The sequence below is a fragment of the Lepisosteus oculatus genome, chromosome 4 (assembly GCF_040954835.1).
Source record: "Lepisosteus oculatus isolate fLepOcu1 chromosome 4, fLepOcu1.hap2, whole genome shotgun sequence".
In the NCBI taxonomy this organism is placed as follows: domain Eukaryota; kingdom Metazoa; phylum Chordata; class Actinopteri; order Semionotiformes; family Lepisosteidae; genus Lepisosteus; species Lepisosteus oculatus.
In genome coordinates, this window is record NC_090699.1 from 6,890,450 (window position 1) to 6,917,811 (window position 27,362).

At 43.0% G+C, this 27,362-nt stretch overlaps 1 protein-coding gene across 2 annotated transcripts; it reads left to right on the top strand.

Annotated features, from left to right (window-relative positions):
* Nucleotides 1–1,876: 1,876 nt before the first annotated feature.
* Nucleotides 1,877–26,685, top strand: LOC107077210 (basement membrane-specific heparan sulfate proteoglycan core protein-like). 2 transcript variants are annotated; one of them, XM_069188476.1, is made up of 27 exons: nt 1,877–2,137; nt 5,248–5,286; nt 5,856–6,134; nt 7,145–7,420; nt 8,170–8,466; nt 9,579–9,854; nt 10,314–10,607; nt 11,383–11,676; nt 12,208–12,486; nt 13,464–13,745; nt 14,188–14,472; nt 14,869–15,150; nt 15,534–15,827; nt 16,694–16,972; nt 17,554–17,793; nt 18,094–18,372; nt 20,141–20,242; nt 20,931–20,990; nt 22,365–22,412; nt 22,839–22,919; nt 23,025–23,090; nt 23,575–23,637; nt 23,831–23,908; nt 24,318–24,356; nt 24,565–24,630; nt 26,037–26,099; nt 26,291–26,685. In XM_069188476.1, exons 1-27 carry the CDS (start codon nt 2,107–2,109, stop codon nt 26,356–26,358), a joined length of 4,740 nt encoding a protein of 1,579 aa, XP_069044577.1. In that variant the 5' UTR covers nt 1,877–2,106; the 3' UTR covers nt 26,359–26,685. The 2 variants fall into 2 exon arrangements, with proteins under 2 accessions (XP_069044577.1, XP_069044578.1); XM_069188477.1 differs by lacking the exons at nt 20,931–20,990; nt 22,365–22,412; nt 22,839–22,919; ... (5 more) ...; nt 26,037–26,099; nt 26,291–26,685 and adding an exon at nt 20,825–20,923.
* Nucleotides 26,686–27,362: the final 677 nt, after the last annotated feature.

Sequence of the window (27,362 nt, forward strand, 5' to 3'; positions counted from 1 at the left end):
GTATGCGGATATGCAATACATTTGAATTTGGGATTACAAACCAAAATGTTTGCACAGATATGAATGTAACGAGATAAGGAAAAGCCCAACAAGAAGAAAACATTTTCAGTAGGGCACACAATCCACTATACAGTTTGTACATTACTAGCTTGCTGTTCACTATGACCAACAACAACAGTAACAGTAAGCCAGTTTCTCACATTATGAAAACCCAAAGAGAATGTAACATCTGGAGTGGGTTAAATGTCCTGAATATACGGGTTAAGGAAGTGGCAGTGTGCAGCTGCTTTGGCAAGGCCTGGAGGCTGTGCTCTGCTACAGTATAAAGAAATGTTATAAATCAGCTACTTTAAAATTCCATCACTCCCAGTTCACAAAACTTTAACAACACTGTAAACTGGTTGTTGGCTTTATTACATGGGTAAAGATGTCCTGTCCATAATCACGGCCCTAGAGAGTCATGTGGAGCACAGTAACTCCATGCCGACTTGCTAGGATCCGAAGCGCCTACCACTACCTGTTTTTTCTATATCTGTACTCTAGGTGTCACTATTGAGTCATATTTCAGTAGGACTTCCTGGGGTTGGGCACGCCAGCAATCTGTGAGAACAAGGGCAGTAAATGAAAATTGTCACACAACACTGACAGCTGTAATACCCCCCTTGTAGCCTGATCTTGTCAGGAGCTCAGGAGGGAGAAAGTACTGTTTGTAGACTACTTGGTGGGTGGTGTCACATTTCCGTACAAACCAGAATTTCCATCCAGTGATCCTATATGGTGATCTGGGACACTTTGATGTGGTCTGATAATCAGAACTCCCTATCATTCTGTCTTCATTCCACTGGCTCAGCAGTATCTCTCATACCCCCAGATCTGCACTGCAGTGGGGCAGTTGGGGCAGAAAGGCTGCTGGCTCTTACCCAGGTGGGGCTCTATTTCAGTGGGGCTGTGTTCAATGTGCTTTGGGACATTGCAAAAATGCAATGTTGAGAGGGTCTTTCTGATCTCTGTCCATACTGGTTTTGTTGACACTGCAGTATTTTATAATGCATACAGGTGGACATGCAGACATATTGGTTTGAACTGGAATGGAAGAATGCAGGACACAAGGACAACAGAAAAAAATATTTAAGGAATGTTCTCATTTAATCACTTTAAGAACAAAAAACAGCAGAGCGTTTCTGTGTGTTTCACTCCCTTGCAAGTGAAATAAAAAAACTTCCTTTAACATCACCTGCTTGTCTTTTAAGGGTAATTTTCGCCCAACAGCAAGACATTTTTAGAATTAATTAGATCACAGAAAGGATTATGCATGAGCTAGACTAAAGACTCCAGCTATCTGTGTGTATTCGGGCCATGCAATATGGATGTGTCTTTTGTCAATAGTGCAACACTGAAAATGTTGCCACCCACTAAACTTCATGGCCTTGGTGAAGTTAGGATGTTAAGGAATTAAATCATCATCACCATCACAAACGGTTAATTTGTTTTAAAAGAAACCACTATCTGACACTGCATTTCCTTGCAACATAATAATAAACTATATTCTACATAGTGTCTTTAATAACCCATTCCTACATCACATTACATTAAAACAAGACAAAGGCCAAACAATAGACGTGTTGCAGCTTATATGTGGCACCACACAGCACAGCGGGTGCTATATAAATATAGACTAACAGAACAGAATAAAAAGCCAAATTAAGTCTGCTGGGCCTGTGCTGTAGACTGCGGTCAAAGAAGACGAAGTCTCTAGAGTTTCACATCTTGTAAAAAAAACTTACCTATATTTAGTGCATCGTGTTTCAAATGCTCCAACCTACAGGCAGAAAGAGACCTGCGAAACATACTTGACTTCAGTTAACCTGTTGAGGACAGTGGACGAGGTTGAATATTTCTGGTCAGCAGCAGAAGCCCGCGGCAGTTTTACACACAAACTAAAGAGGCAGTCAAGACAGTGGTAACGATCAGACAAGAAAGTATCAAAAAGACATCAAACGCAGTATGATGGTTCGTTTCTCAAGACTTATTTAACAACAAAAGAGAGACGCCAGAGCAAACTATCGGCTATGCAGCAAATATGACCACCTGCTTTTTGAAGAAAAGATGCATTTCTCAAAAGCCATCATCTCGATTAGTAAGTACAATGATTCCATAATATTATTTCAAAGCCTGTTGACTGACAAAATCTACCAGTTCAACATTCAGAGGAAGACCAGATCAACAAGAGGTACTACCTGCTTAAAGAAATTTGGAATATCATTGCAACAACAATAATACTCCTTCAACATAGTGAGAATAATGAAGAGGAGCAAAGATATTTCTAATTATAGTGCAGTAGAAAATCAAGATTAATCTAACATGACATTGGAGGAACGGAAGGATATTGAATCTAAGCGTATTTGCTTTGCTAGAATAGGTGTGTTGTATTGTAATGCTATATAGCAATGTGTATGTCCTTAACCTCCCCAGAAAACTAAAAAACAAATTGGTTTGAGCTTTCACTGAACAAAGGTAGGTCAGGGAATCACTTCTGAAATGGCTTAAAACTGCACAATATAGTAGATGAAGTCTCAAACTTTTACCGAGAAAAAAGATTTGTGAGACATAAAAGATTACCCATTGAATCTAAAAAAATGGAAATAAATAATCAATGAGCACCCTCATTGTCGAACAGATAATGTCATCACTAAGTCTTGTGTTGTCTGCATAAGGTATTGAAGAAGAAATGCAAGATTATTTTCAGCAATGCATATCAAACTACCGCTAATGTACTTTTGAGCAGTTGTGTGAATATGACAGGAAATTTGTTCTTAAAGTTGTAATCAAACTCTGTGTTGCTTCTAATAGTCTTTAGAAATAGAAGCGACAAACTAATTTTAGAGACTCATGCTAACTCATTTAAACCTTTTAGCATAGACTCTGGTGCATTATAATAAACAGACATTGTAAAGTACATAACATAACATACTTGCTAGCATTCTTTGTCAGAAATAAATGCCAGATACACTTTGTAGATATCACTCAGAAAGATTTTCTTCTATGTTATTAAAAAAACACACTTCAATTATCTGTTTTTCAAAAAAATAAACATACACCTTATACCTAAACCCAACAATAGAATCTGTTTTTTTAAGTCATTTTGGAAAACAGGCAATCATGGAAGACTTAACATTCTGGAACTGTTTATTTATGGTTATGAACAATTAATAAAGTAACTGACTATTGAAGCATTATTATTTTGCTGTATTTGGTTTATTTCATACACCTTTCTCTAGAGATTTAGATTTTTAAAAAAACAGCCTCAAAATTGCATTTTGTTGATTTTCATAAACTCCTTATTACCTTTTCTGACAGGAAAAATCCTGTCATAAACTGTAAAAAGAACAGTAAGCAACACTTTATAATAAGATTACATCTAGAGCACTTAATAAGTAATCTGTGTACTATTTATAGATGATTGATTGTTTAAAAAGGAATTTTAATGTAATTATTAACCACTAACCTGAATGTACTATCAATATGTAACAAATGAGAATTGGTGTTATAAAATATATAGATATATAGACACTGTATACATGCTTTGTGGGAGATGTGATTGAATATCAACACATCGTTTGATAACTAGGATTTTTATTATTTTGTAAAAGACTAGATACATTGAACAGCTAACCTTGAAGTATTCCTACTTTTGCTTTTCTGGGAGGTAATTTATTCTTAAGTGACTATAACTTTTTAGATGTTGTTAATTATCATCTATTGATTTGCTATGCTTGCAGTTTAACTGTTATTTGCCCAGTCTTGGCATAAAGTGTTACCGAATCTTTTTCTGCACATTTTTATCTTGATACATCGTTGGGGAAAGTAACACAACTCTTAAGGTCAACCGAAAACGCTGAATAGCGGGAAAAGGTGGTTGATATCACCGATTTTTCCGATTTTTTTTCTTTGGTCAGAGAAATTCAGCCACAGTATTAAGAAATTAAGGTAATTCCCGGAGAGGTGCTTTCAGAAAGTCAAAGCGCTCGAAAAGTAGAAGTGTTGTTCGCTCAGAGGGAACGCACACGGTTAAATAATCAGTCCGTTTGCTATGAGTCGGTATAAAGCCCGTCATACTGAAAGCAGTGACAGGAGGGGAAAAGTGAAGCAGAGAGTTGTAATTCCTGCTTTACGAAAGTCCAGGTTAATGTTATTGCATTGAAGCCTCACGTAGTGCAAACCGCGACGAAGAAAAAAAAAAAGAAAAACTTTTTTTGGAAGGTCCTGATAAAGAAACGTAAAGCAAGAGCAAGCAAATCTAAAAAAAAAACGCTTTAACTGCAGACTGGATGGACCCGTACTAGAACCAGAATATCTGTCGCAAAAGAAGTTTCTCAAATGAGCGAGGTCATCCGGATTCACACTATCAAACCGGGTGCTCCTGTAGTCGATTTACTTCTTTGAGAAACGCGACTCGTTGCAGCGAGATCTAACGTTGGTCAAGGCTGTACTGCAGTTTCAGTTACAGTATCATTTCCCCAGTGTCAAACCAGCTACTCCGCCAAAGTCCAGAATAACTCCTTAAAGAAGATCTTTACAGGTTTCTATATAATGTATTCTGGATGGTTTTCTATATTGGTTAAATAGATTACATATGTTTCTACATAGATTCTAAAGATTCTGTATAGGTTAAATAGGTTTCTATGTTGGTTATATGGTTTTGTGTATTGGTCAGGCAGAATATGAACGTTTCTAGAGCATTTTAATGTTCAGTTCTATAGTTTCTATATTGGTTATATTGGCCAGTTTAGTAGCTACCCCTGTCCTTCCCTTGTATTTGACTGCTCAATCAGTGATATCAACATACAGTATGTGCAACAATGCTTTGTAAAACAGGCAGGCCAGTACCTTCAGACTGTGTGTGTGAGTGTGAGTGTGTGTGTGCAATTCAGAGGGAAATGTGCAAGACAAATGATTTCAGTGATTTTCTAAAACAAACCTGAAGAAGAAAAATTAATTCCCCTTCTATATCAGAATTTATTTCACAATTTAAATACAATTAATGGTGTTTTTTAATACTGACTCATAGCTTCAAAGGATATTTAACTGCAGTATATATGCTCTAGCTGCAGAACTTGCCTGGAGGAACCTAAAGTATAATCAGTTCTATAGAACCTAAAAGAAAAAAAACAATAAATGTTATTCTCATTCCTCCATACTCTAAGGAAGGCGAGGGAATATTTATTTTTCTTTACTTTTGTCTTTCAGTTCTTGTCAGCTGTACCACTTGGGTTTTGAGTGTCCGAGGTGAGTGAGTGAGGAAAATGAAGACCACACCTTAAAATGTACTTAATTCACCGTCAACCTGATTAACTGGTCATGACTGCTCTACCTGCGATCCAAAACCTCAAGAGGAAATCCGCCTGATGGTCATAGAAACCTGCAGAGTTAGACAAGTTGACAAATATTAAACTGAGTTTTGAAAATATTTTCAAACAACTGGAATTAAAGAAAAATGGCCGACAATATCTACACTTGTGCATGTTGTGCATTAGCTCAATCACTTGGATTTAGAAAAAAATATCGTATTCAGTAACAATACTGTAAATTCTGAATAGTGAACAGAGCTTGAATTCACTAATATATAGTTTATTATTATTACGATGATTATGACAGTTCTATATTTCTCCAATATTCATTGAATAGTCATTCATTCTACTTTGTTGTGCAAGTGGTTAAGGTGAATTTGTTGCCTTTAGACATATAGTCTACAGAAACTTAAATTAACAACTACAGCTATACAGAATAAAGTATGTAAGCGATTTGTGTTTCTTCCTGAATAGATGGTGTGTTTTAATCCATACATCTCATTTCAGCCAATAATAGGGAGCCCAGAGTGAAGTTGAGCCCCCCAGGTGGTGAGATACTTGAAGGGGACACTGTTACCTTGGAATGTGAGGTCAATGGGGGCCCCAAGATCTGGAGTTATTTCTGGTTTAAGAACGAAGAACAGGACGAATCTCATAGATACCAGACTCAATACAGAATCAGTTCAGCCTCACTGTCTGACAGCGGGGAGTACAGATGTTACATTGTGATGACGAGTGACCCTCTAAAACAACATTCCAGCAAACCCTTTACCCTGCAAGTGTTGGGTGAGTAAAACCAAGCTATTATTACTTGTGGTCATCAGAGATTAGTTTCATTAAAATATTAAATATCAAAAGTTCAAGCTCAAGTTCAGGTTTATTGTCATTATACTCATATACAGGTATATGGTATAACAAAATGCTATTTAGCTAGCTCTCAGACAATAAGTAGTACAAAGAAGAGAAAAAAAAACAACAATACAATTGTATAACAAAAGAAAGACAGAGAGAACAGGCAGTGTTCAAAAACAAGAACAGGCAATGTGCAAAACAACAACAGGTAACAGGTTATGTGCAAAAACATGCATCAACAGAATGAAATAAAGGGATAAAAATTATGGGGTGTGAGCTTTTTGACATGTAAGGTAGATTTCAATGCGTGTTTGGATTTTTGGTAAGAAAGAAGGCACTGTGAGGTTCAGATCATAGGTGAGAGGTGAGTGAGAGAGACTGGGAGTTTAATAGTTTGATAGTGCAGGGGTAAAAACTGTCTCTAAGTCTGGTAGTCCGGGCCCGAATGCTCCGGTACCATTTTCCAGATGGTAGCGGATCATACAGTCTGCAGCTGTACGTACAGCTAAGTACATACAGTACATAAAGTATAGCTTTCCTCAAGCACCGTCTGTCATAAATGTCCTGTATAGATGGGAGGTCAACCCCAGTGATGGACTGGGCAGTTTTCACCACCCGCTGTAGGGCTTTGCGGTCAGCAGCACTGCAGTTGCCATACCGCACTGTGATGCAGCCTGTCAGTGTGCTTTCTGTAGTGCATCTGTAAAAGTTAGTGAGGATCTGGGGACATATCTTAGCCTTCTTCAACCATCTTAGGAAGTATAACATGTTCTAAATATATATAAAATTATTTTCAAATTGTTTTATTTCAAAAGGGATTGATGCAGACACTCATCATGAAGCCCAGTGCTAAGAGTTATAAGTGAAAATGCTGGGGGTGCCCCTTGCTCTGTTACAATGGTTGTGTAAATGCTGTTTTTATATTTTGCGTACTTGTAATACAGAGCTCTTCACAAAGCCCTCGCTGTCCATCCAGCCCTGGCAGGCTGTGTGGGAGGGGGAGACCATCTCTCTGCACTGTCAGACTCAGCTGCATGAGAGCAGACAGCACACAGCTGTCCAGTATCACTTCTGGAAAGGACCAGAGACTGTGGGTTCTTCAGGGTCGGCTCACATCTACACTATTGCCGCCCAGCTTGTGGACTCTGGGGAGTATAAGTGTGAGGTGAGAGCGAGAGGAGTGAGGAAGACCAGCGATCCTGCCGAGCTACATGTGACAGGTGAACCGATCCCAGATGTGATGCACATGTGAAACTGACAATGTTCTGGGTTTGATTATTAAAGTCTGACTGAAATTTGCTAACTGTTGATGTGATTGTTTCCCCTTTAAATGATTCATCAATCTTTGTATTACAGTTTCCTAATACTATGCAGACAGTCCTGATAAACACAAGGTGTGATGGCTGTGCATGATTCACTGATGAAAGCAGATGCAGAAATGGAGCATTAATGTGAATTGATCCCAACCAAAAATTACAGCATGTGAAACCATCATTGTATCTGGTTTTAACTGTTGACCAATCAAGGCATTATTCCTATGATTTGTTTTCTCTCATCTATGTATTCACCTCCTTTTCCTGATCATGTTAGAATTTGGTTCCTTCTCAGCAAGGAGTCCCCATCTCAGTTCCATCTATATGAAAATGATTTATTTGATCATTGTTACAGTTTATATCATGCATATAGCAAGGATAAAATAAAAAAAGGATAATAATTATGGGAATAATTATTAGGTCTGCTAACCAAAAGTTTGTTCATCAAATATGTTTCTGGCCATTTTTCACCTGAGTGTTTTAAAAGTGCTCTGCTGTTGCACCCTGTGCTGCAAGATGCAAATAGCTGACTTTTTTCTGTGATTTTGACAATTTCCTAAAACACCAGATTGTACTGTACAGACTATGGGACTTTATTTCTGTGACAATGTCATTTTGTGAGGATGATAACGCTGTACTGAACGCTGTTGTTTCAGGGGGCAGGCCGAGAGTGAGGCTGAGCCTGCAGTCGAGATGGTGGGAGGTTTGTGCTGGAGAGAGAGTGACTCTACACTGTCAGGTTGAGGGAAAGCCTGACGGCTGGAGGTTTTCCTGGTACAGAAACAACGAAAGAGACCCTGTGAGCCAGACAGAGAGAAATGAGCCAACCGGCTCCATTCTCACCTTCTCTCGCGCTGCTGTGTCTCAAACTGGCCAGTACAGGTGCAGGGCAGCGAGAGGACAAGTGGAGTATTACTCAGAGTACAGCGACATCATCCAGATTCACGTTTCCGGTGAGTATTACAGTCAAACCTCTTCTGAATTACATTTGTCAATCCCTTTCTCGTATTATATGCTAAATTGCCTGGGAACTTTAATTTGTCAAAATAAGTTAAACAATAGGAAGAAAATCAGAGAGTCTGACTTCATAATCTCAAACTTGTGGTTCAGAAACATTGCAAACAGTCAAACAGTCAACAGTTATAGACATTTTAACATCAATGCGGGTAAGATGATGTAAGACAGTGGTCTTTTTCTTGTGTTAGAAATTGATGTGAAAAGTTAAGTGTTTTGTTTTTTCAAGCTAAAGCACATTGGTGATGCAGCTGTGGTTCTGTCACATCGTCTCTCTCTTTGTGGTTTGAGCTTCGTGTCTATTACTGGTATCATCTGGCCAGACACGCGCAGCTGAACAATGCACAGATGTTCACAGACTTATCGCCGTTCACCAGTATCAGAAGCAGCACACCCATCTCCCATCTCATACTTATTCTGAATTACACCACAGACGTGCCACCTCTAAAACCGCTAAGCTCAGCCAGCATGCTCGTTTAAAATAGCACGCTTTTCATTTCCTTAAAAACATCGTTCAAAAGTAAGAGCTGGCCACATGGCCTGCGTCTCAGCCATCCTGCCAGTGTGAGTGTTAACACACTGCAGGGAGCACAGTGCTCCGGCTGCACTCATTCTCGTTAAACTGTTGTCAGCAATTCCACCACCCCTTCATTCCACTGTGATGACAGTGAGCTAAAAGAACAAATCTCCCCATCTTGAGGAAGAAGGACGTCATCACTTCATTTACATGTTTCTGGTGACACAGCACCTGTTTCTCAAGAAGGAGTACATCATGGAATGGTTAACACTGGCAATAGCCACATAAAGTCATGCTGGGAGCTGTGGGGTAAGAATATGGAGGAATCTTGCTCTGTACCTGGTGGTGATGTTTCCCTCTTCCTGGAATACCATCTGTTACTGTATGTCATGTCATGAATCCTGTCGTGAATGAACAATGAGAGATCAGCATTTTCTGTCATGACTGAACCAGACATTCGGTACATATGAGTGAAAATATCTTTATTCCAGCTCTGCTGATCATTCCCATGAACACTCTATTTCTGGTCCACAGCCGTGCCAGAGACACGTCTGACCCTGCTGCCCTCCGGGACAGAGCTCTTTACAGGAGACAATGTCACTCTGAGCTGTGATATTTGGCTTCGGTCCTCTGACTGGCTCTACTCCTGGTACAAAGACAGCCCCAAGACCCCGGCCCCTGGCAGTGGGACTCAATACACAATCCAGTCCGCTGCCCTGTCCCACAGAGGGCAGTACTGGTGTCGAGCTGCCCGAGACGACGCCTCCTTTCAACTGAACTACAGCCAGCCAGTGACTCTGCACATAGCAGGTGAGACATCGGACCTTCAGCAGGATTCAGATAAGGATCTGTTCAATCCCCACCTCTGTACGTTTCTTATCTTTTCTGTTTCAGATTTGTATTATGGACATTTTCTTCTTCCAAGAATGTTATTTTGCTTTGTGACATAGCATTCCAAAAAAAGAGATTCACAACACATTCTTAGGACAGTTTTAATTTTTGTTTAAACGAATGACAGTCTGATTTCTCTCGACACATCTTCTGTAGGTGCCTGGGTAGATTTAAGAATAAAACTGTTGGTAGTTTCAGGGCTGTGACTGGAGTTATAGGGATGATGAGGATTAGGGTTAGTGTACAAAAGTGACCAGCCAGAAGTCTCCAGTGACCTACTGATGTGTGTTGTGTGGTTACAGTGGTTCACTGTAGATGTAGAATTTGGAGCACATGAATAATCAGACCAACATAAATGCCTGCCAAATATTTCTACAGTGCGCCCACAGGCTGAGCTCACCCTGCTCATGGGGTGGACAGAGGCTTTCATCAGTGAAAATATTACCCTAAACTGCATGATCCCTGGAAATTACTCTCAATGGAGTTACAAGTGGTACAAGAATGGAGAAGAGCTGCCAGTACTTCAGCCCAACTCCAGCAGTCTGAGTGGTGTGAACTACACTCTGACCTCAGCCACCATGCGGGACAGTGGTCAGTACACGTGCTCTGGCCAGCGCGCCTCTGCTCCCTATTACTCCAACAGGAGCCGGACTGTTTCCCTGAGGGTGTCAGGTGAGTCCTCTTCCATCACAGGTCTGTGTAGTGTCACGGTCATTGTAAATGTTCACATGGATCCAGACAACCCAAGTGCTGCAAAAGTGTGGAAAAGACATGCGGAGGTTTGGCAAAGCACAGAACCTATATCAGAGAAAAGTAAACACATGGAAGATGAACCTGTACTGAGTGCTGACCTTGCTTTCTGTGTGGGTCTACTGTAGTGATGGGAACACTGTTCTCTAAAACAAATGGTGCTGTCCTTCGGAGAAAATATAAAACCATGGTCCTCGCTCACCAAGGTCATTAAAAAACCCAGGATGTTTCTCAAAAAGAGTAGTCCTGGCAAAATAAAGCCCCTGGACTTTACCAACCATGGGCTGCAAATAATCGATTAATTGATCTTGATAGATCTTTATCTGTGTATTGGCTTAATTACTCTGTTTTCCTCCCTAGTGAGAGCTGTTGATTTCTTGTAAAGGTTTTTGAGTGGAGGGTCTGGAAAAGCGGTATATAAGTGTATTTTATTTTTATTATTATTATTAGTAGTAGTAGTAGTTTTTTGCATAAACAGGACTTCAAACAAGTGACATCTGCACCAGTGTCATGAAATACAGACTGTGAAACTGCTTTTTAGTTAAGGGATTCGGCATCATGCACAGACTCCACCAACCAACACATGATCACTCTTTTTGAATGGCCAACATCATTAACATGATCCTTCAGCTTGAAATGAAATAAACGCCTGGAGGCTTGTCAAACTTCTCGTTTTAACACAGATTGTTTCTCTCAGACCTCCTGCCCACCCTGAACCTGACCCAGGATCCGGACAGGAAGATCTTTGAGGAAGACGCAGTGGCTCTGAGGTGTGGGGCACAGGACGGGACCCTGGGCTGGCTGTACTCCTGGTACAAGGACAACCTGAACACCACTGTGCACCGGAGTGACCGCAAGGATGTGGCTGGAGCTAACTACTCCATCACAGCAGTTGACTTGTCTCACAATGGGCTATACTGGTGTGGAGCAGAGAGGGGAGAGAAGCCCATTTATTTAAATTTCAGCCAGCCAGCTGTGCTGGAGGTACATGGTGAGTCTCAATACAGGCTACAGAGATGCAGAGGGGCGGCAGCTACTATCCAGAAACAGCATTTACGATCTTACTGACTGTGGGCTGTTTAGTGAAGAGACGTGTAGTCAATGTTACTGCAGAGTTACTTCAAATGTTACTTTCTCATACAAACAAAACAGGCAAGAAAATCACGGAATGAACAGAATACGTTCTTTTTATTGCCTTTAACTGTGTCTCACAACCTACAGAGAGATTCTTCAATATTAAGTTCTGTCAAAAATAACATCCACACATATGAGGCAACTGGAACTGGAAAATTAAGTATAGATTGTATGTTGAAACTACCGAATATAAGTCAAAACTCCCTGAAAATCTTTATAGAGAGTGGTGTTCCAAAGCCTGGTGTTTATGTTATCTTATAAAGTTGGTTTTATCCTCAGTAAGCTGCAGATCAATCTGTAATGTAATTTTTGAGAATCGCTTTGCTTTGACACACTGCTGATATACTAGTTCATAGTTTATGTTGTGCTCCTTCCTGTATGTTTGCAGAACGGCCCACAGCAGTGATATCCTTGGGACAGGAGTGGTCAGAGGTTCACGCAGGAGAGACTGCAGTACTGAGGTGCTCCGTCCCTGGAAGTTATCCGATGCAGAGGTTTGACTGGTACAAAGATGAACACCCATCTCCAGTTCACCAGTCTGAAGATGAGAATTGGACCATCCCTTCAGCTCTGGAATCAGACACAGGACATTACTCCTGTCAGGGCAGGAGCAGGGAGAATCCATCTTACTCCAAAAAGAGCAGTCCAGTCGAGCTGAAAGTACAGGGTATGGTGTCTCGTTCACTCTTACTTGCAGCTTTTCTATATTGAGTAGAATAACAAATCAGGCCTTTTTCCCTGTTCTGTAATAATAGAAATCAGGTGAAATACAGCACAGCAACAGTGAATATCATCATACAGCAAAACTAGTTTTGCATCTGACAGTGTAACATTGTAAGCTCACACTTACCTTCAGATACCTTCCACAGGAGTCCTATAGAGTTATTTTGTTGAGCCCTGGAAAACACTAAAGAAATTTGAAACATTTCTCAAACCAAACAATATGAGTGTAAAACAATCAAAACCACTGATAAAAGAATCATAATTCTCCTTCAATAATGTCTTCTTTTGGCAAATTTTCAATCAGTTGAAAAATATCTGTTAAAAATGTATATAAATAAGCATCCATTTAAGTCCAGAGCAGGGTTAGGGTTACAAGAAACCTGGAATGTTAAATGCTGTTCTTCTAGCTTCTAGCTGCATGTTCAATGACAGAATTAAGAGTGTATACCATTTAGAGCAGGTTTTCTTTTTATCTTACTCAGTTCTGGGATCCAATTATTGAATGGATGCAATGGTACAATACACAGCACAAGCAGTCAGTAGTATTGAAAAATAAAATATCACATATGAGCAAAGTATCACTTGTCCTAAAGCTGACTTGGGCCCCAAAATCCAGCACTGAACGTCAAAAATGTCTCAGTAGTGTGGGAGTGCTAACCCTAACCCTACATGGGGTTTCAAATGAGCATTTCTGTCAGTGTCCTATCGAGTTTCCTGATAATTTTATTTAAATAACAGAAATGTGATCAAAATAGGGAGTTTATTAAATAAAAGTGGACGTACAGATGAGAAATTAAGAATAACTCCTGAATGTGAATTTACAGTGTAAATGTACTTTATAGTGAAGAAACACACTGCCAACCATCACCTGGGTAAATTGAAGAATTCTTTCTATATTAAAGTCGTTGTTCTCTGTTTCAGTCATCCGTCCCAGAACTGTCCTCTCCCTGCAGCCTCTACACACAGAGGTGTTTGAAGGAGACACAGTCACCCTCTCCTGTGTGGTGGAGGACGGCTCTCCAGGCTGGAGCTTTAACTGGTACAAAGACCATCTGGACAAGCCAGCACACAACAGCCAGAGCTCCAGTTACATCATCAGCCCTGCTAATCTGTCTCACACTGGCCAGTACTGGTGTCAGGCTGTGCGAGGAGAGAAACCTTTTACCCTGGACCCCAGCCTGCCCATCAGGCTCAATGTGTGGGGTGAGTATTATGAAGTATTATGAAGTGGACTATGATTGAGCGAATGAGCACTCATGACAAGAGGATGCCATGACCATTTAGAGCCTGATTCGATATTTCATAGAAAATGGTGTCTATCTATCAGAAGATCAGGGCATGTGTATGGAAGAGAGCTACCAACTGGTCTCCCAACACCATTTCTAGAAATATTTTTATATTTCTGAATGCTTGAATAACACTATGCAAATGGATATTATTCATATTTCGTAGGACAGATTAATACATGTTATTCACCAGTGGCACAGTGAGAATACAGAGATTATTCTCCTCCTTGATTCAGTGTGGTGGCTGGCTTTACCCAATACACGACTGTTTGCCTAAGCCGAATGGAAATTGGTGGTGTCTTGGGTGACGAGAAGCGGCAGCCCAGATTCATCTATCCCTCTCCGGGTGTCTTGCGCAGAGCTGTTCACCCATCCTGCCCTGTCAGCCCAACCGGGGAGCTCAGTCACGGAGGGGGACTCCGTCACTCTGCACTGCGACGCTGTGCTGAATGAGACAGCCCTGCAGGAGAAGCTGCAGTACCGCTACTTCAAGGAAGGGGGAGCCTGGAAATCGGAGAGCTCAGAGAAGACTCTTGCCATCCCAGTGATGCGGCGCAATCACACGGGGCGGTACTGGTGTGAGGTGGAGGCAGTGGGGCGGAGCGTTTGGAAAAGAAGCAATCAGATAGACATGACAGTGAAAGGTGAGCCCATTCATTGTGGACAGGTTATTCCCCGAGTTCAGCCCTGACGCAAAACAAGCCATCAAACACATTCTTATACTGTAGTGCTTTTACAATTTAGTTTGAAAAGCTAGTATATTCGCAAACACATCTCCTTAATTAAATGAAGGTAACAGCAGAATATCTTAGCTTGTGAGGTCACTGTGTTTGAGTGATATTTTACCCCACAAGCCATTAATTTGAGAACAGTGACAAAATGCAATCACTGGTGCCTTGAAGAAAGAAAACTTAGGATAAAAACTACATATACTACTAAAAAGGAAATTGATTTTGTTGTGATCAAATGTGTTTTCCCCCATTTGACATTGCAAGAAGACTTTTAGGGAATATAAATGATGTATCATTCTTCTTGTGCAGAGCTCTTCCACAGAATCAGTCTCAAAGTCCTGCCCCTGGGGCCTGTCTGGGAAGGAGAGACTCTGACTCTGCACTGCACCGTCCAGTTAAACACCCCTGCACACACCCCTGAACTGCAGTACACCTACATTAAGGACGGAAGAGTCCTGAGGTCCAGACCGGAGGACAGACACGCTGTTCCAGCAGTGAGGCTGAAGGACTCTGGGAAATATCTCTGTGGAGTGGAAGCCCAGGGAAAGGGGATTCAGGCCATGAGCAGTGTAGTGGAGGTCAATGTGACAGGTGAGTGACACTGCAGAGGGCATGAGGAAGCCAGTCAAAGACAGATATCCCTATTTATGTTCCTCACTTGCTTGTCTATCGAATTGTGCTTGATGTTTGTGCATTTTGATGACTATTCATATCTCTCTAGAAAAGTGAAACAAACTGCTTTGTGTGCAATTCCTCCACCAGTAGAAGGATATGAGATGGCATATCCCAGCTTGCACTTATATTGCATTAAAAATAATCTATCACATAAAAGAACAAATGTCATGAAAGAGAGAAACAGGATTTACTGTAACTGATGCTGCAGCAGTGAGATTGTTATGAGAGAAACATTTTCTTACACAATGAGGAGTCACGTGGTTCTTCAGCTCTGACAATGTTCCTGGTTGTGTCTGCAGAGCGTCCAAAGCCCAGAGTGACCCAGGAGCCAGCGTGGAAGAAGCTGTACTCTGGAGAGCCAGTGACCCTCAGATGTCTCCTCAGTCAACATTTCCATGGTGTGGAGTATCTCTGGTTCAGAGGGGATCTGAGAAGCCCTGTGGTCAACACAACTGAGCGCAGTGTCATTGGCAACAGCTGTCAGATTTCTTCAGTGGTCCTGTCTGACCGGGGGCAGTACCTGTGTCTGGTCCATAGAGGGCGCCCTACTCAATACTCGCAGCCCAGCGACCCTTTTCTCTTAAATGTCTCTGGTAAGACGGGCTGCAGCTTCAGAAAACACAATAATACATCATAATTCTCACGCTGTGTTTCACTCTGAGAGTGGGTTTCCATTCTGTTTTGTGGTTAAGCAGAAACCTGAAGAGGATCAGAACCCAGAAGTGCTTTTAACTTTCACTGGCAGACGTATAGCTGACTCAAACACCAACTGTCTGCCTCTGGAATAAAAGTGTTTCACTTTTGTTGGATCAGAACATAATTGAGCAGAGTGTGGGAACATGTGACCCACCAGCTTTTTCTTAGTTCTTCTCACCATAAATAGTGAATTCCTAGTGAATAGTGAATAGTGAATTTTATTCATATAATTAATTAAATCATTTTTAATAGAGGAAAAAATATTCAACACACATGAACAAAAAAATAAGTACAGAATTCAAATGATATGAGACATGGCAGCAGCTCCACCTAGGAGCCCAGAGCGTTACTGCAGGAGAACACATTTATTTTTTTAAGAAAGATGCAGCTGTATCATTGTTAATTACAATGGAAGCCAGCTCACGTGATGTCAGGCACTCTGTTGACAAATACCTGCCCTTTGCTCTCGGGAATGCAAAACATTTTAGAACAGGTTTCTGCAAAACAAGGTTTTGACATTTAAGGGCAGGAACTGCAAATTCATTAAGAAGGTCTCCTGTATTTACAGCATCAGTGGAGAGTTAATAACTCCAAATTCCTTTATTTGCCAGAGTAAGACTGTGTGACTATTACTGTACTTTACATAATATAGTTGCTCATGGCTTTTTCTTTCTGTGACCATTTGCAGTTCCTATTGCTCTCCAGGTCAAGATTATTGATTTCACGTTAGATCAGCTGGGCTGTTTCTCTCTGTCTCCCCCAGTGGACCCCCCAAAGGCCACACTGACGCTGCAGCCTGATTGGACAGTACTGTTTCCTGCAGAGTCGCTCACCATGGGCTGCAGGCTGGGAGGAGACTCCAGCAGGAGGCAGTATAGCTGGTACAGAGTAACTGCAGGAGGAACTGAATCAGTACAGTGCCAGTGGGAGAATGGGAAAAACTGTCAGGTTACTTTCAGAGACGAGTCTCACAGCGGACTGTACTGGTGTGAGGCCCAGTCTGGACAAGAACGCAGCAAATCTGTGCACTTCAGAGTGCTGGGTAAGAGATGAAAATAATGCCATAAATACTCTTGATAATAAAAATGTATGAATAATATTCCTTATAATAAACATTTTCAAGGAGTGTGACAAAGTCCTTTGAAGGGGTGATGAAATTGTACTCAATGTCACATGATAAATATTATATTTCTTTATATGCATTACATTTGCAGATGAACTATCTTATTGACACTATCCTGAGGACTGGATGACATCTGTCTCCAAACTGTCCATTAGACTCACTGTCCAGATCTCAAGTGCCACCTTCACTAGTGCTGAAAAACACAGATCTCTGGAGACCACAGACATCAACTCAGCTCCAGACACACAATCTGATAGAGAACATTCCAAATTACTTTAATTGAATTTGTTCCTGCTTCCTTAATGAACATCCCTTGTATTATAATATATGTTGCCCACAATAGCATCAGTGGTCTGTAACAAGTTATCAGAGCCACCATGGGGCAGAAGTACAGTTCAAAACTCAAGCACTGAACTGTAGTTGTATGAAAGTAGAAACAGAACACCAGCTTGACTGCTCGTCCTTCCCCGGCTCACAGCAGAATGTTCTGATATCCTCAGATCAGAGTTTGATCCTGCAGACACCTCCACAGCCCCTGACTGAAGGACAGACGCTGACTCTACAGTGCAGAGAGCGGAAATCACAAGGGAAGAGATATGAGTTTTACAAAGACAACGAAGCCCTGACACCTGACAATGAAAACACAGTGACTATTTCTGCAGTTAAGAAGAGGAATGAAGGGCTCTACAGGTGTCAGAGGTCAAAGGCCAGCTCTCAACCAGTGCTGATCTCTGTCAGAGGTGAGCCGATCCGAAGTACCATCAGGGTAAAAGACAGCATTTGTATAAGTGCATTTTGAGTAATATGTTTCTGTTGTAGAGAACAGCTACACCTTTCATTGAAAGAATAGTTTAAATGCCTTTAATCTAATTCTATCAGGACTTCCCAGTGAGAAAGGTGTGACTGAATACTTTGCCTCAGCACATTTTGTTGAGAATGTTTTCCCCCTGTGGTAGTAAAAGCCAATCCAGCTCATCACTCCAGCAGAGGGCGCTGTGGAGCACTGCTGACCCAGCCTGTGTCCTGTGTCCTGCTCCCAGACCTCTTCTCCCAGGTGACTCTGAGAGCCTCCCCAGGAGCCAGAGTGCAGGAGGGGGAGCCCCTGAACCTCACCTGCGAGGCCGAGCTGACGGGATACTACAGCTCCCCGCTGTCCTACTCCTTCTTCCGGGACGGGCAGCCTGTGGTCGAGGGGAGCAGCTCGGCTCTGTACTCCATGGCCAAAGTGAACTGGACGCTCACTGGGAGCTACAGCTGTGTGGTAGAGGCAGAGCACGGGATTCGGAAGAACAGTGCCGTCACAGCTGTCACGCTGGCAGGTTAGTGTGGGCGTGGAGTCCTTGGTGCAGGGCCTCACAGAGATGCTGAAGCAGACCAGTGTGGGCATGGTGTCCTTGGTGCAGGGCCTCACACAGACGATCAGAGCAGGTCAGTGTGGGTGTGGAGTCCTTGGTGCAGGGCCTCACACAGACGATCAGGGAAACTCAATGTGGGCAAGGAGGCCTTGATTCAGGGCCTTACAGTTGCTAGACTCTCAGGGCAAGTCAGTTTGGGCTTGTTATTAATGCACTGACCTGGGATTAGTTTTTGTCCACTCTCTGTGTGGATCAGCTAAACTCAGAAACGCAGTTTAGACCTGTGTCTTTAAATGCTTGATGATGTCTGATGTCTGATTCTCTGATAGCAGGTATATCAAATTGAATTGTACTTTTGTTTTTTCTTTTTCCACAATTCAGACACCCCTACTGCCATCCAAGCACTTCAGCTGGTGTGTTATATATTGTTATATATTGTAAAGCTGTTGAACTTTCCCAGCTAATTTAATCATTTAATCATAGACAGTACAATACAAGATAGACAAACACTGACTGCCATGCGGCCACGTCAACACTCTTTCCATCTCATGAATCCAATTGCTTGTACTCTCAGATAGTAGGGAATGAAGTTGACAATAATTTGCTCTTGAATGTCACACTATTGCCCTATGCTGGTAGGATGCCCATATCATATCATGTCATTTGCCAAACTGCTTTATACCCTACGGTGTCGCGGGAAGCTGGAGCCTACCTGGCAAAAAACGAACGCAAGGCAGGGTACACCCTGGATGGGGCGCCAGTCCATCGCAGGGCAAGTGCAAGCCAGTCATGGGGACAATTGGGGACATGGGGACAATTTGGAGGCCATGGTAAAGGCCGAGGGGGGAAATTTGGCCCGCACACTGGGGTAACTCCCTACTCTTCTCGAGAAATGCCCAGGGATCTTTAATGACCACTGAGAGTCAGGACCTTGGTTTAACATCTCATCCAAAAGACGGCACCCACTACAATATAGTGTCCCCACCACTATATTGGGGCATTAGGACCCATACAGACCGCAGGGTGGGTAGCCCCCATTGGTCCCACTAACACCACTTCCTACAGCAACCATAGCTTCCCAGGAGGTCTCCCATGCAGATACTGACCAGGCTCGCACTGCTGGGCTTCAGTGGGTAGCCAGTTGAGAACTGAAGGGTGATATGGCTGCTGGCTGCTGGCCCATTTTATGTTTTTTTTTTTTAATTTGCAATTCAAGGCATTGATCTCACACCTGCCCTTTTACAAGTAAATAACTGCAAAAAGGATGAATTAATGGTGAGGGATTTTGTTCTTGGCTTTAGGAGAGACAAAATATCTCTGGAGGTGGTTAGCATTGCAGCCTCTCAGCACTGGGACCCCGAGTTTATTTCCCAGACTGCTATCTGCATGGAGTCTGCATGCTTTCCCCTTGTTCACATGGGTTTCTCCCGAGTGCTCTGCTCTGATTTCCTCCTCCAGTCTAAAGTAGGTTCATTGGCTTCTGTGAAAACTGACCCTAGGTGTGAGTGTGCATCTGCCCTGCAATGGACTGACTTCCTGACCAGGGTGTATCCTGCTTTGTGCCCAATTTTTGCTGGGATGAGCTCTAGTTTCCCTGCAACCCTGTATTGAATAAAGCAGCTAGGGTGGATGGAAAACATCTCCGTCATCCTCAAAGGCAAAGGTTTTACTGGATAAACCTTCCTATAGCTATACACAGACTGCTTTCCCACTAACTTTACTGTGCTCCTAGTTCCTTGGTGGCTGATTGGTGGGTGTGCTGGGGCGGTAGGACTGTTTCTGCTCATCATCTCCATTCTGTTCCTGCTGTGTTGCAAAAGGGACAAAATGTCAGGTGAGTCTACTTACATTATGGGGACAATAGGGCTCTGTGCTCTGAGCGAACTACAGGGGAGATATCACCCCTTTCTGAAATCTAGACCACATAATCGGTGCAGCAGCATTCTCTGCTGGCTAGAATGCCACAGTAGCGCTGTGTGGCTCTGAGCCCACCAGAGGCAATAACTGAATCTTGGCAGGGGCAGTGAGCTTCTTGACATGTAAGGTAGAGGTAGATTTCAATGTGTCTTTGAGTTTTTGGTAAGAGAGAAGGCACTGTGAGGGTTCAGATCGTAAGTGAGATAGGCTGGGAGCTTAATAGTTTGATAATGTGGGGGTAAAAACTGTACAATTCTGTACAATCTGTACAAACCAAAAAACAGTCTATTCTTGCTTTTTAATTGTTGACTCAGGGGTGTACAGCTTTTGACTTAACAACGACCTACAGAGCACTTAGGATTCCCTCCCACATTATGTTTTATACATTACTTGTTTAACTAGTGCAAACTAAAGAAATGCTTTTACTAACGAACCATGTTGAACTCTTTCGTTGTTCAGCTGTAAGGAGTCTTGTCTCTTATTTCTGTATGGAAAACAGCATGCAGCTTTTTCCACAAAGGGTGCAAGGAGTATGGAACAAGCTACTTTTATAGATTCCCGGGAGTCTGAAGTTGGTGTGCTTTTGGATTTTCTGGATTTTGCAGAGAAATTAAGGTGTGAGGATGCCCTCTATGAGAACGTTGACCTGAATGACAAGAGAAAAGGTGAGGATCAGCTCGCTCCCAGAAAATTGATATTTTGACATCAACGGAAAATGAAGAAGAAGAAAGGCTTTGCACTTTCCAATCTGTATTTCTAGTTTATTTTGATCCTTGGGTGGGCTTTAAAATATACAGTATGGGTCCATGTAGGTTTTCCTTTTTTAAGTAAGAGGTGTTGCCTGGGGTTAAAAAAAGACAGCATCTCTAGCTTCCATGAGGGCCTGGACGAATTACACCCCAATAGGAGATATGTCCCTCAAGTACTTTTTGAAGACCATAAAGAGCTCAGAACTAGGGTATTCATTGGTTAGCCTAAGTGGTGTCAGAACGAGGGTGAGAGGTCGTTAGGTTTCACAGCAAACGTGCAATCTGGCTCTACCACTAATAACCAGAGACTCAGCAAACAGCACGGAAAGACAGACACCAGAAAGTTGGCATTTGAGCTGTCTATGCCTCAAACCCCCTGAAATCTGATCTCATCGCTGTACAGAGTTTGCATGTTTTGCAGCTATATCACAATGCAACTCACAACGGACAGCGCACTAAAAGTGCGAGCCTGGTCAGTACCTGGATGGGAGACCTCCTGGGAAAGCTAACGTTGCTGCTGGAAGAGGTATTAGTGGGACCAGCAGGGGGCGCTCTCCCTGCAGTCTGTGTGGGTTCCTAACGTTCCAGTAAAGTGAGGGGCACACTAATCTACAAAAAACTTGCCTACACTCAGATGAGACATTTAACTGAGGTCTTGACTCTCCGAGTTCGTTAAAAATCCCAGGATATTTCTTGAAAAGAGTATGGGTATTCCTCTTGGACTTTATCAATCAGGGCCTTATTTTAATCTATGAACTGGTTTCATCACTCTGTTCTCCTCCCCACTCATAGTTGAACATCTGGCACAGTTTTTATATATTGCAGTTTCAATGAGTTTATACTTGTCTATATGTCAATGCACACGCTATACTTTGGGTGTGGAGCAGTGGCTCTGTGGCTAAGGATCTGTGCCTGTGGCTGGAAGGTTGCTGGCTCAAATCCTGCAGCTGGCAGAGGAGTCCTACTCCATTGGGCCCCTGAGCAAGGCCCTTAACCCCAACTGCTCTGGGGGTGCTGTACAATGGCTGACCCTGTGCTCTGACCCCAAGCTTCTCTCCCTGTCTGTGTGTCTCATGGAGAGCAAATGGTATGTGAAAAGACAAATTCCTAATGCAAGAAATTATACAGGGCTAATAAAGTGATGTTATGTTATATCTCCTCTGATCCATACACTACAGTGTCAATGAATTTATACAGTATTTCTCTAGATTTCGTCTGATCCATACATTACAGTGCCAATGGGTGTAGATTTCTTGAAGTCTCTGATCCATGATTTTACTGCCATTCCAGATCCAGAGGTACAAGAGGTGTGCTATTCCACAGTTTCCTTCAGGAAAAGTAAGGATTTCAACAACATAACTAAACTGCAATTTCAGTAATGGCTTGCCGTCTTTCCAGATCCCAAACTTCCTCACAACAAAGAATGCTGGGATAGTGTGGGCAGGGAAGCAAATGGTCATTAACGTGTTGGAGGGCTGGTAGACTTCAGACTTGATCGCCAGTAACAGATTGGGCCAAGACCCCCCAGAATGAACACCTTTTCTCTTCTGAAAAGTGCCTCGATATCTTCAGCAATTCAAGTCTGGTTACAACAAACGAAACCTCTCAGCAAAAACACCAAAAAGACTTCCTTCCGGACTATTTTGTTTAACAGAAATCTTAGGCCGCACCTCATTTCGTTGAAATAAACAGAATATCTCAACACTGGTAACTCTTGTCTCTGAATTCCAATATATCTTTTTTTCTTGCGATGATCTTTACTAGGAGTACACCCAACAGGAAAGAATGAAGTTACCGATTCAACGGCTGACTCGACGAAGCCGGGAAACAAGAGAGGGATCACAGGTGTTGACCTACATTCTCTCACACGCTGAGACGTTAAGCTTTTCAAGTAGGCTTTGGGAGCATTCCCGTTTCACCCTTAATACCCTTCTTCTCTTTCATCTTCAGATAAACCCCGCATAGACTGCAACGAACTGGCCTCCGCCCTCGTCAACCTCAAGAGCGCAAACCAAGGTGTGCAGACTTTCTGCCTTCACCTACAGTTCCACTTTCCCGCTAGAATCGGTGTAGCTATCTCAATCTCGGTGTTGTTGGCTGCACTGCCTATAACTCCAACGATGGGCCTCCCGTCTGCTATCGTCTGCTATCGTCCGTCAGCGGAGAGACCAATACCTGCCCGCACTTCACTCACTGCCTGCATAACTGCGAGGTTTATGTGGGTTTATTCAGTTTCTGGGCTGGGGATGGCTCTGTAAAGTGTCAGTTATTCTGATCGCCCCTTATGGTTTATTAAACTTGGACACAAATATTTTTCTTTGCATCATGGAAAAGGTCTGAATTATGTAAAATTGTATTATTTTAAATTATTTTCATTTTTTGTACTTAAAACAGCTCTTTCCTTCAACCTCCCCAACAATCGATCAGATTTCCTTTTTGTACTCCCCTCGACACCAAACTACTACGTACTAGGACTACATATTGTCATTTTCCTTTACAGATCAGCCCCAGACGGGATGCACACAGCCTATTTATGCTGTTTCTACAAAGACAAAAGGCAGAGGTAAGGATTGTCTAGCTTGTCTTTTGAGAGACGTTGAATTTTGAGTCTGCGCTCGAAATTCTCCCCGATCACCAGGAGAAGGGGGAAGCAAGATGTTTCAAAGTTTATTTCCCCAGTGCCGGTTATGATCTTGCGATTGACATTGAGCATGCTGAGATTCTCTCGGCTCATTTCCGGACTGTGTGTCTTTCAGTTCAACACCAGGTGTCTGACGGCACCTGGCCCACCTCTGTGAACGAACTGAAAAAGAAATTCCGGGTCACAATCAAGAGTAAGTGGCTCCAGATTTCTTGCACTGTTCTCAAGCAATCATTCCTGTAGTGTGTGAAGACTTAAAGGTTTTTACACCAACCACTCTCACAAGTCAGTAATTGGTCAAAAAGGACTTTTATATCGATAATCTTCATTATCTTTGCTGACTGCCCTCTCATTCTTACACCCAAGACGTTGTGTTTCTTCTCTTTTCAGCATGGATTAAACCCATTACTTGTTCCTTTGCAGCCTACGCATGCTGACGCAGCTACTGTACCCACCTGAACTACTTAATGTAATAAACAGTACTACCACGTACTTTAACTCCATGTAAAAGAGCAGAGGTGGCATTTCTAAAACACCACCATAAACGGGCAGCGTTCCTTTACAGTCCTGCTCCTTATAATTGATCATTTCTCCCATTACAGACAAGGCTCCGAAGACGAACAATGACGCACAACATCAAGGTAAAGACAGACTCGTGTCTCTCCTGCTGTGCACGACGAGGAAACTGCGGGAAGCCTTTGCAAATATCACGAGCTGAAACCCGAGAGAAGCATAACATGAAAATGCCCCGGACCGTGTCCCCTGTTTTTTCCCCCATCAAATTGCGCGATAAAGAGAGTTCCCCCTCTTTCGCGTCACTCATCTCGTTCTTTCACGTGTGCGTTTCAGCTGGGACAGCGGCCAGCAGGAGCGAGCAGCCCTACTCCATTATTGAGCTGAAGGACAGGACCAAAGGTATGGACGGCCGTAATTCGCACGAAGAGTAAGGAATGCTACGCGTGCAGAGGAGAGCTGTAATATCATGCGAGTCTTCGGGTGAACCTCTTTCTCTTTTTATACTGTAACGCATACGGCCACCATTGTGGACTGTTAGAGCCGGCTTACGAGAGCGGTGACGTCACCGCCCTTCCCTGTGAGCCGCCGGGCTGATGGGAGATTTCCCTTTGGCTCAAGTGACGCCGGAGGCCCGGGTTCGAGTCCCCGACGGTGGGGGGCCGACCTGAGGCGGCAGAGGCGAGGGCGCGTACCCATTGTTAACCCCGGAGCGTTACAATACTGTAGCGTTCCACTCCCCCCATCCCCGGAGTTATGGACTGTGCCGTTGACCCATGACCTTGAGTCACAGCTTCCCTTTGCCCCCGTGCCCTACATAAGGGCACCCTTGAGCGCTTGTTCTCTTTGCACCGCCTGGCCAGCTATGGGAACTGCGCTTCTCCCTTTTCCCTGCACCTGCAGTGGCTCTCTCTCTCCTTATGTCTTCCTGGTGAATAGCCCTTTCCTCTGTAACTAAAAGGGCAGTAAACCCCCTGCCTCCTGCCTGTTCTCTATCACCATCAGGGCTCTCTCAAAGGGGGGGCCAAGGGGGAAGCTTTGCCCCCTCAGTCCTGCTTCACACACGCAGCAAAATATCAATACATACATGTTTAAATCTTTTAATAAAGCAACACGCAGAACTCTTGTTTTAACTCCAGATGAAATCTCAAGTTAGCGGGAGACCAGATGCTTTATTCAGAGCCGGAGGCGTGTCCCGCCCTCACTACGTCACAGGCGTCGGTTGCCAGCCAAACGTGATCGCGGCAGATCTGAACAAGCTTGGACAAGGAGTTAGCAATTTAGCAAGTTGGCAAGAGGAACAGCGGCGAGCACAAGCAGGGGACATTTCGAAAATACCACAGCGGGTGCGAGAAAAGAAAGAGGAAGCAGAAGAGGGAGGGTGGAAATGCGGGACTCGAAGGGTCTGTGGGAAGGTTCGTTGTGAAAACCAGGAGCGAAGAAGAAACGGACACGGGTGGTGATCTCGACGACGACAAGGACGCTGGCGTTGAGACACCTGACGGTACCAATAGCATCAGCAACAACAGCGATGAGTAGTTCTGTTCGGTTCCGTTTGTTTTGTTTTGCGCAGGCCGGTTAGGGAGCTATTTCATCACCTCAGTGCTGCTCCCTGCCACCACCACTACACACAAGACCCCCCGGGCTCCCTGCCCACCCCTTGAGACGGCCCTGGTCACCGTCTGGGCTGGGGTCGATTTGCTCCATCACGTAACTATACTCTGTAATTTGAGAGTACTTTTCTTTGTAAAAATGTTTTTTGGGCTGCTTTCAGCATGAAATAATGCCTAAACATGATTGCTTTCCAGCTGAGAATCCAGCACCCAGCAGTCAACAGCCGTACTCCATTGTCAGATTGAAGAAGATCAAAGGTAGGGATGCTTGATGAATAACAGATGACTGAACCACACCTGACTATACAGAAGAGTGCTGTAATGTGGCCTAGGACTTCTTCTTCTGTTCCTGTGCGTTTCCTCACCATAGAAGACACACAATACAAACCTGATTTGAGAACAGGCCTGCTTCCGGTGGAGAGTCTCACCTTTTTGTTCTTGCTCTGCAGAGACAGACTCCATCCGGACTCGCTCCCCTGTGGCGCCGGAGCCGCTGTACGAGGAAATTCCGGATTAACACGCGCAGAAGGCAGCGCCGTCTCGCGGAGGACTGCGCGCCGCAAACGTCTTTTTTCCAGATGAAAAAAATCTTTTCACAGAGACCCTACCCCGTCCTCTTTTTCTCACTCGTTCTCTACAATATTTATTGATTTGCAAAAGCAACGGTTTTTTTTGCACATTCTCTTTTTACTTTGTCTAGAGTACGAAATTATATTTCCATCGTATCCTATCTCTTATGCAGAATAAATAATACGACCGTATTAAAGAACTTTGTAATAATTATGTACACCTGTTGGTATTTCACGGACTATTATGAGCCCAGATTAAATGTTTGCAACAATAACACACCTTTATTTTTAAGTTTCTTTGACACTGTATTAAAATACTATAATATAGAATTGTACACACTTTATCACTTGACTTGGTTTAAAACGTCATGGAATGATTAAGTAACACAACGATAAAGAATCAACACATACTCTAACAAAGTCACCGGTCTCATCTGTTTTTTTTTCCCCTTAAATCTAAAATCTCACAATCCTTAGATATGTGGGTAGAGACCTTAATAGTCAGTCCAAACGGTTGCAATGGGAAATCTTTTTTCCTTCTGCTGAATTAGCACACGGATTAATCCGTTTTAATCTGGTCGCCCCACTTCGAAAAAGGGAGTCAATGAGAATTTGCGCAACCCCTACATCCCGTTCTGACACAAACACTTCCGGCTTCTCCTCGGTGAAGACTCGCGGGCTGTGGTCAGCTTTCTCTTGCCTCGTCATTCTTTATAACCAGGTCTTACCCCATCCACAAAACAGAGGAAAACAGCTGGTTTTTGTTTCAGCCTGCGTAATCAGTAAATGGGCTACTTGTTTTCAACGGGTCTGGGAACAAGACCCTACATAATCGTCGTAACGGGTGAAATGTTGGGGTGAAATGAGCTGTACAGGAGGTAGCTGTGTGAATCCGTGGGTTTGTAATAAACTGAAGTGGACAGTCGGGGGTGGTTGATAGACAAGTGGATGT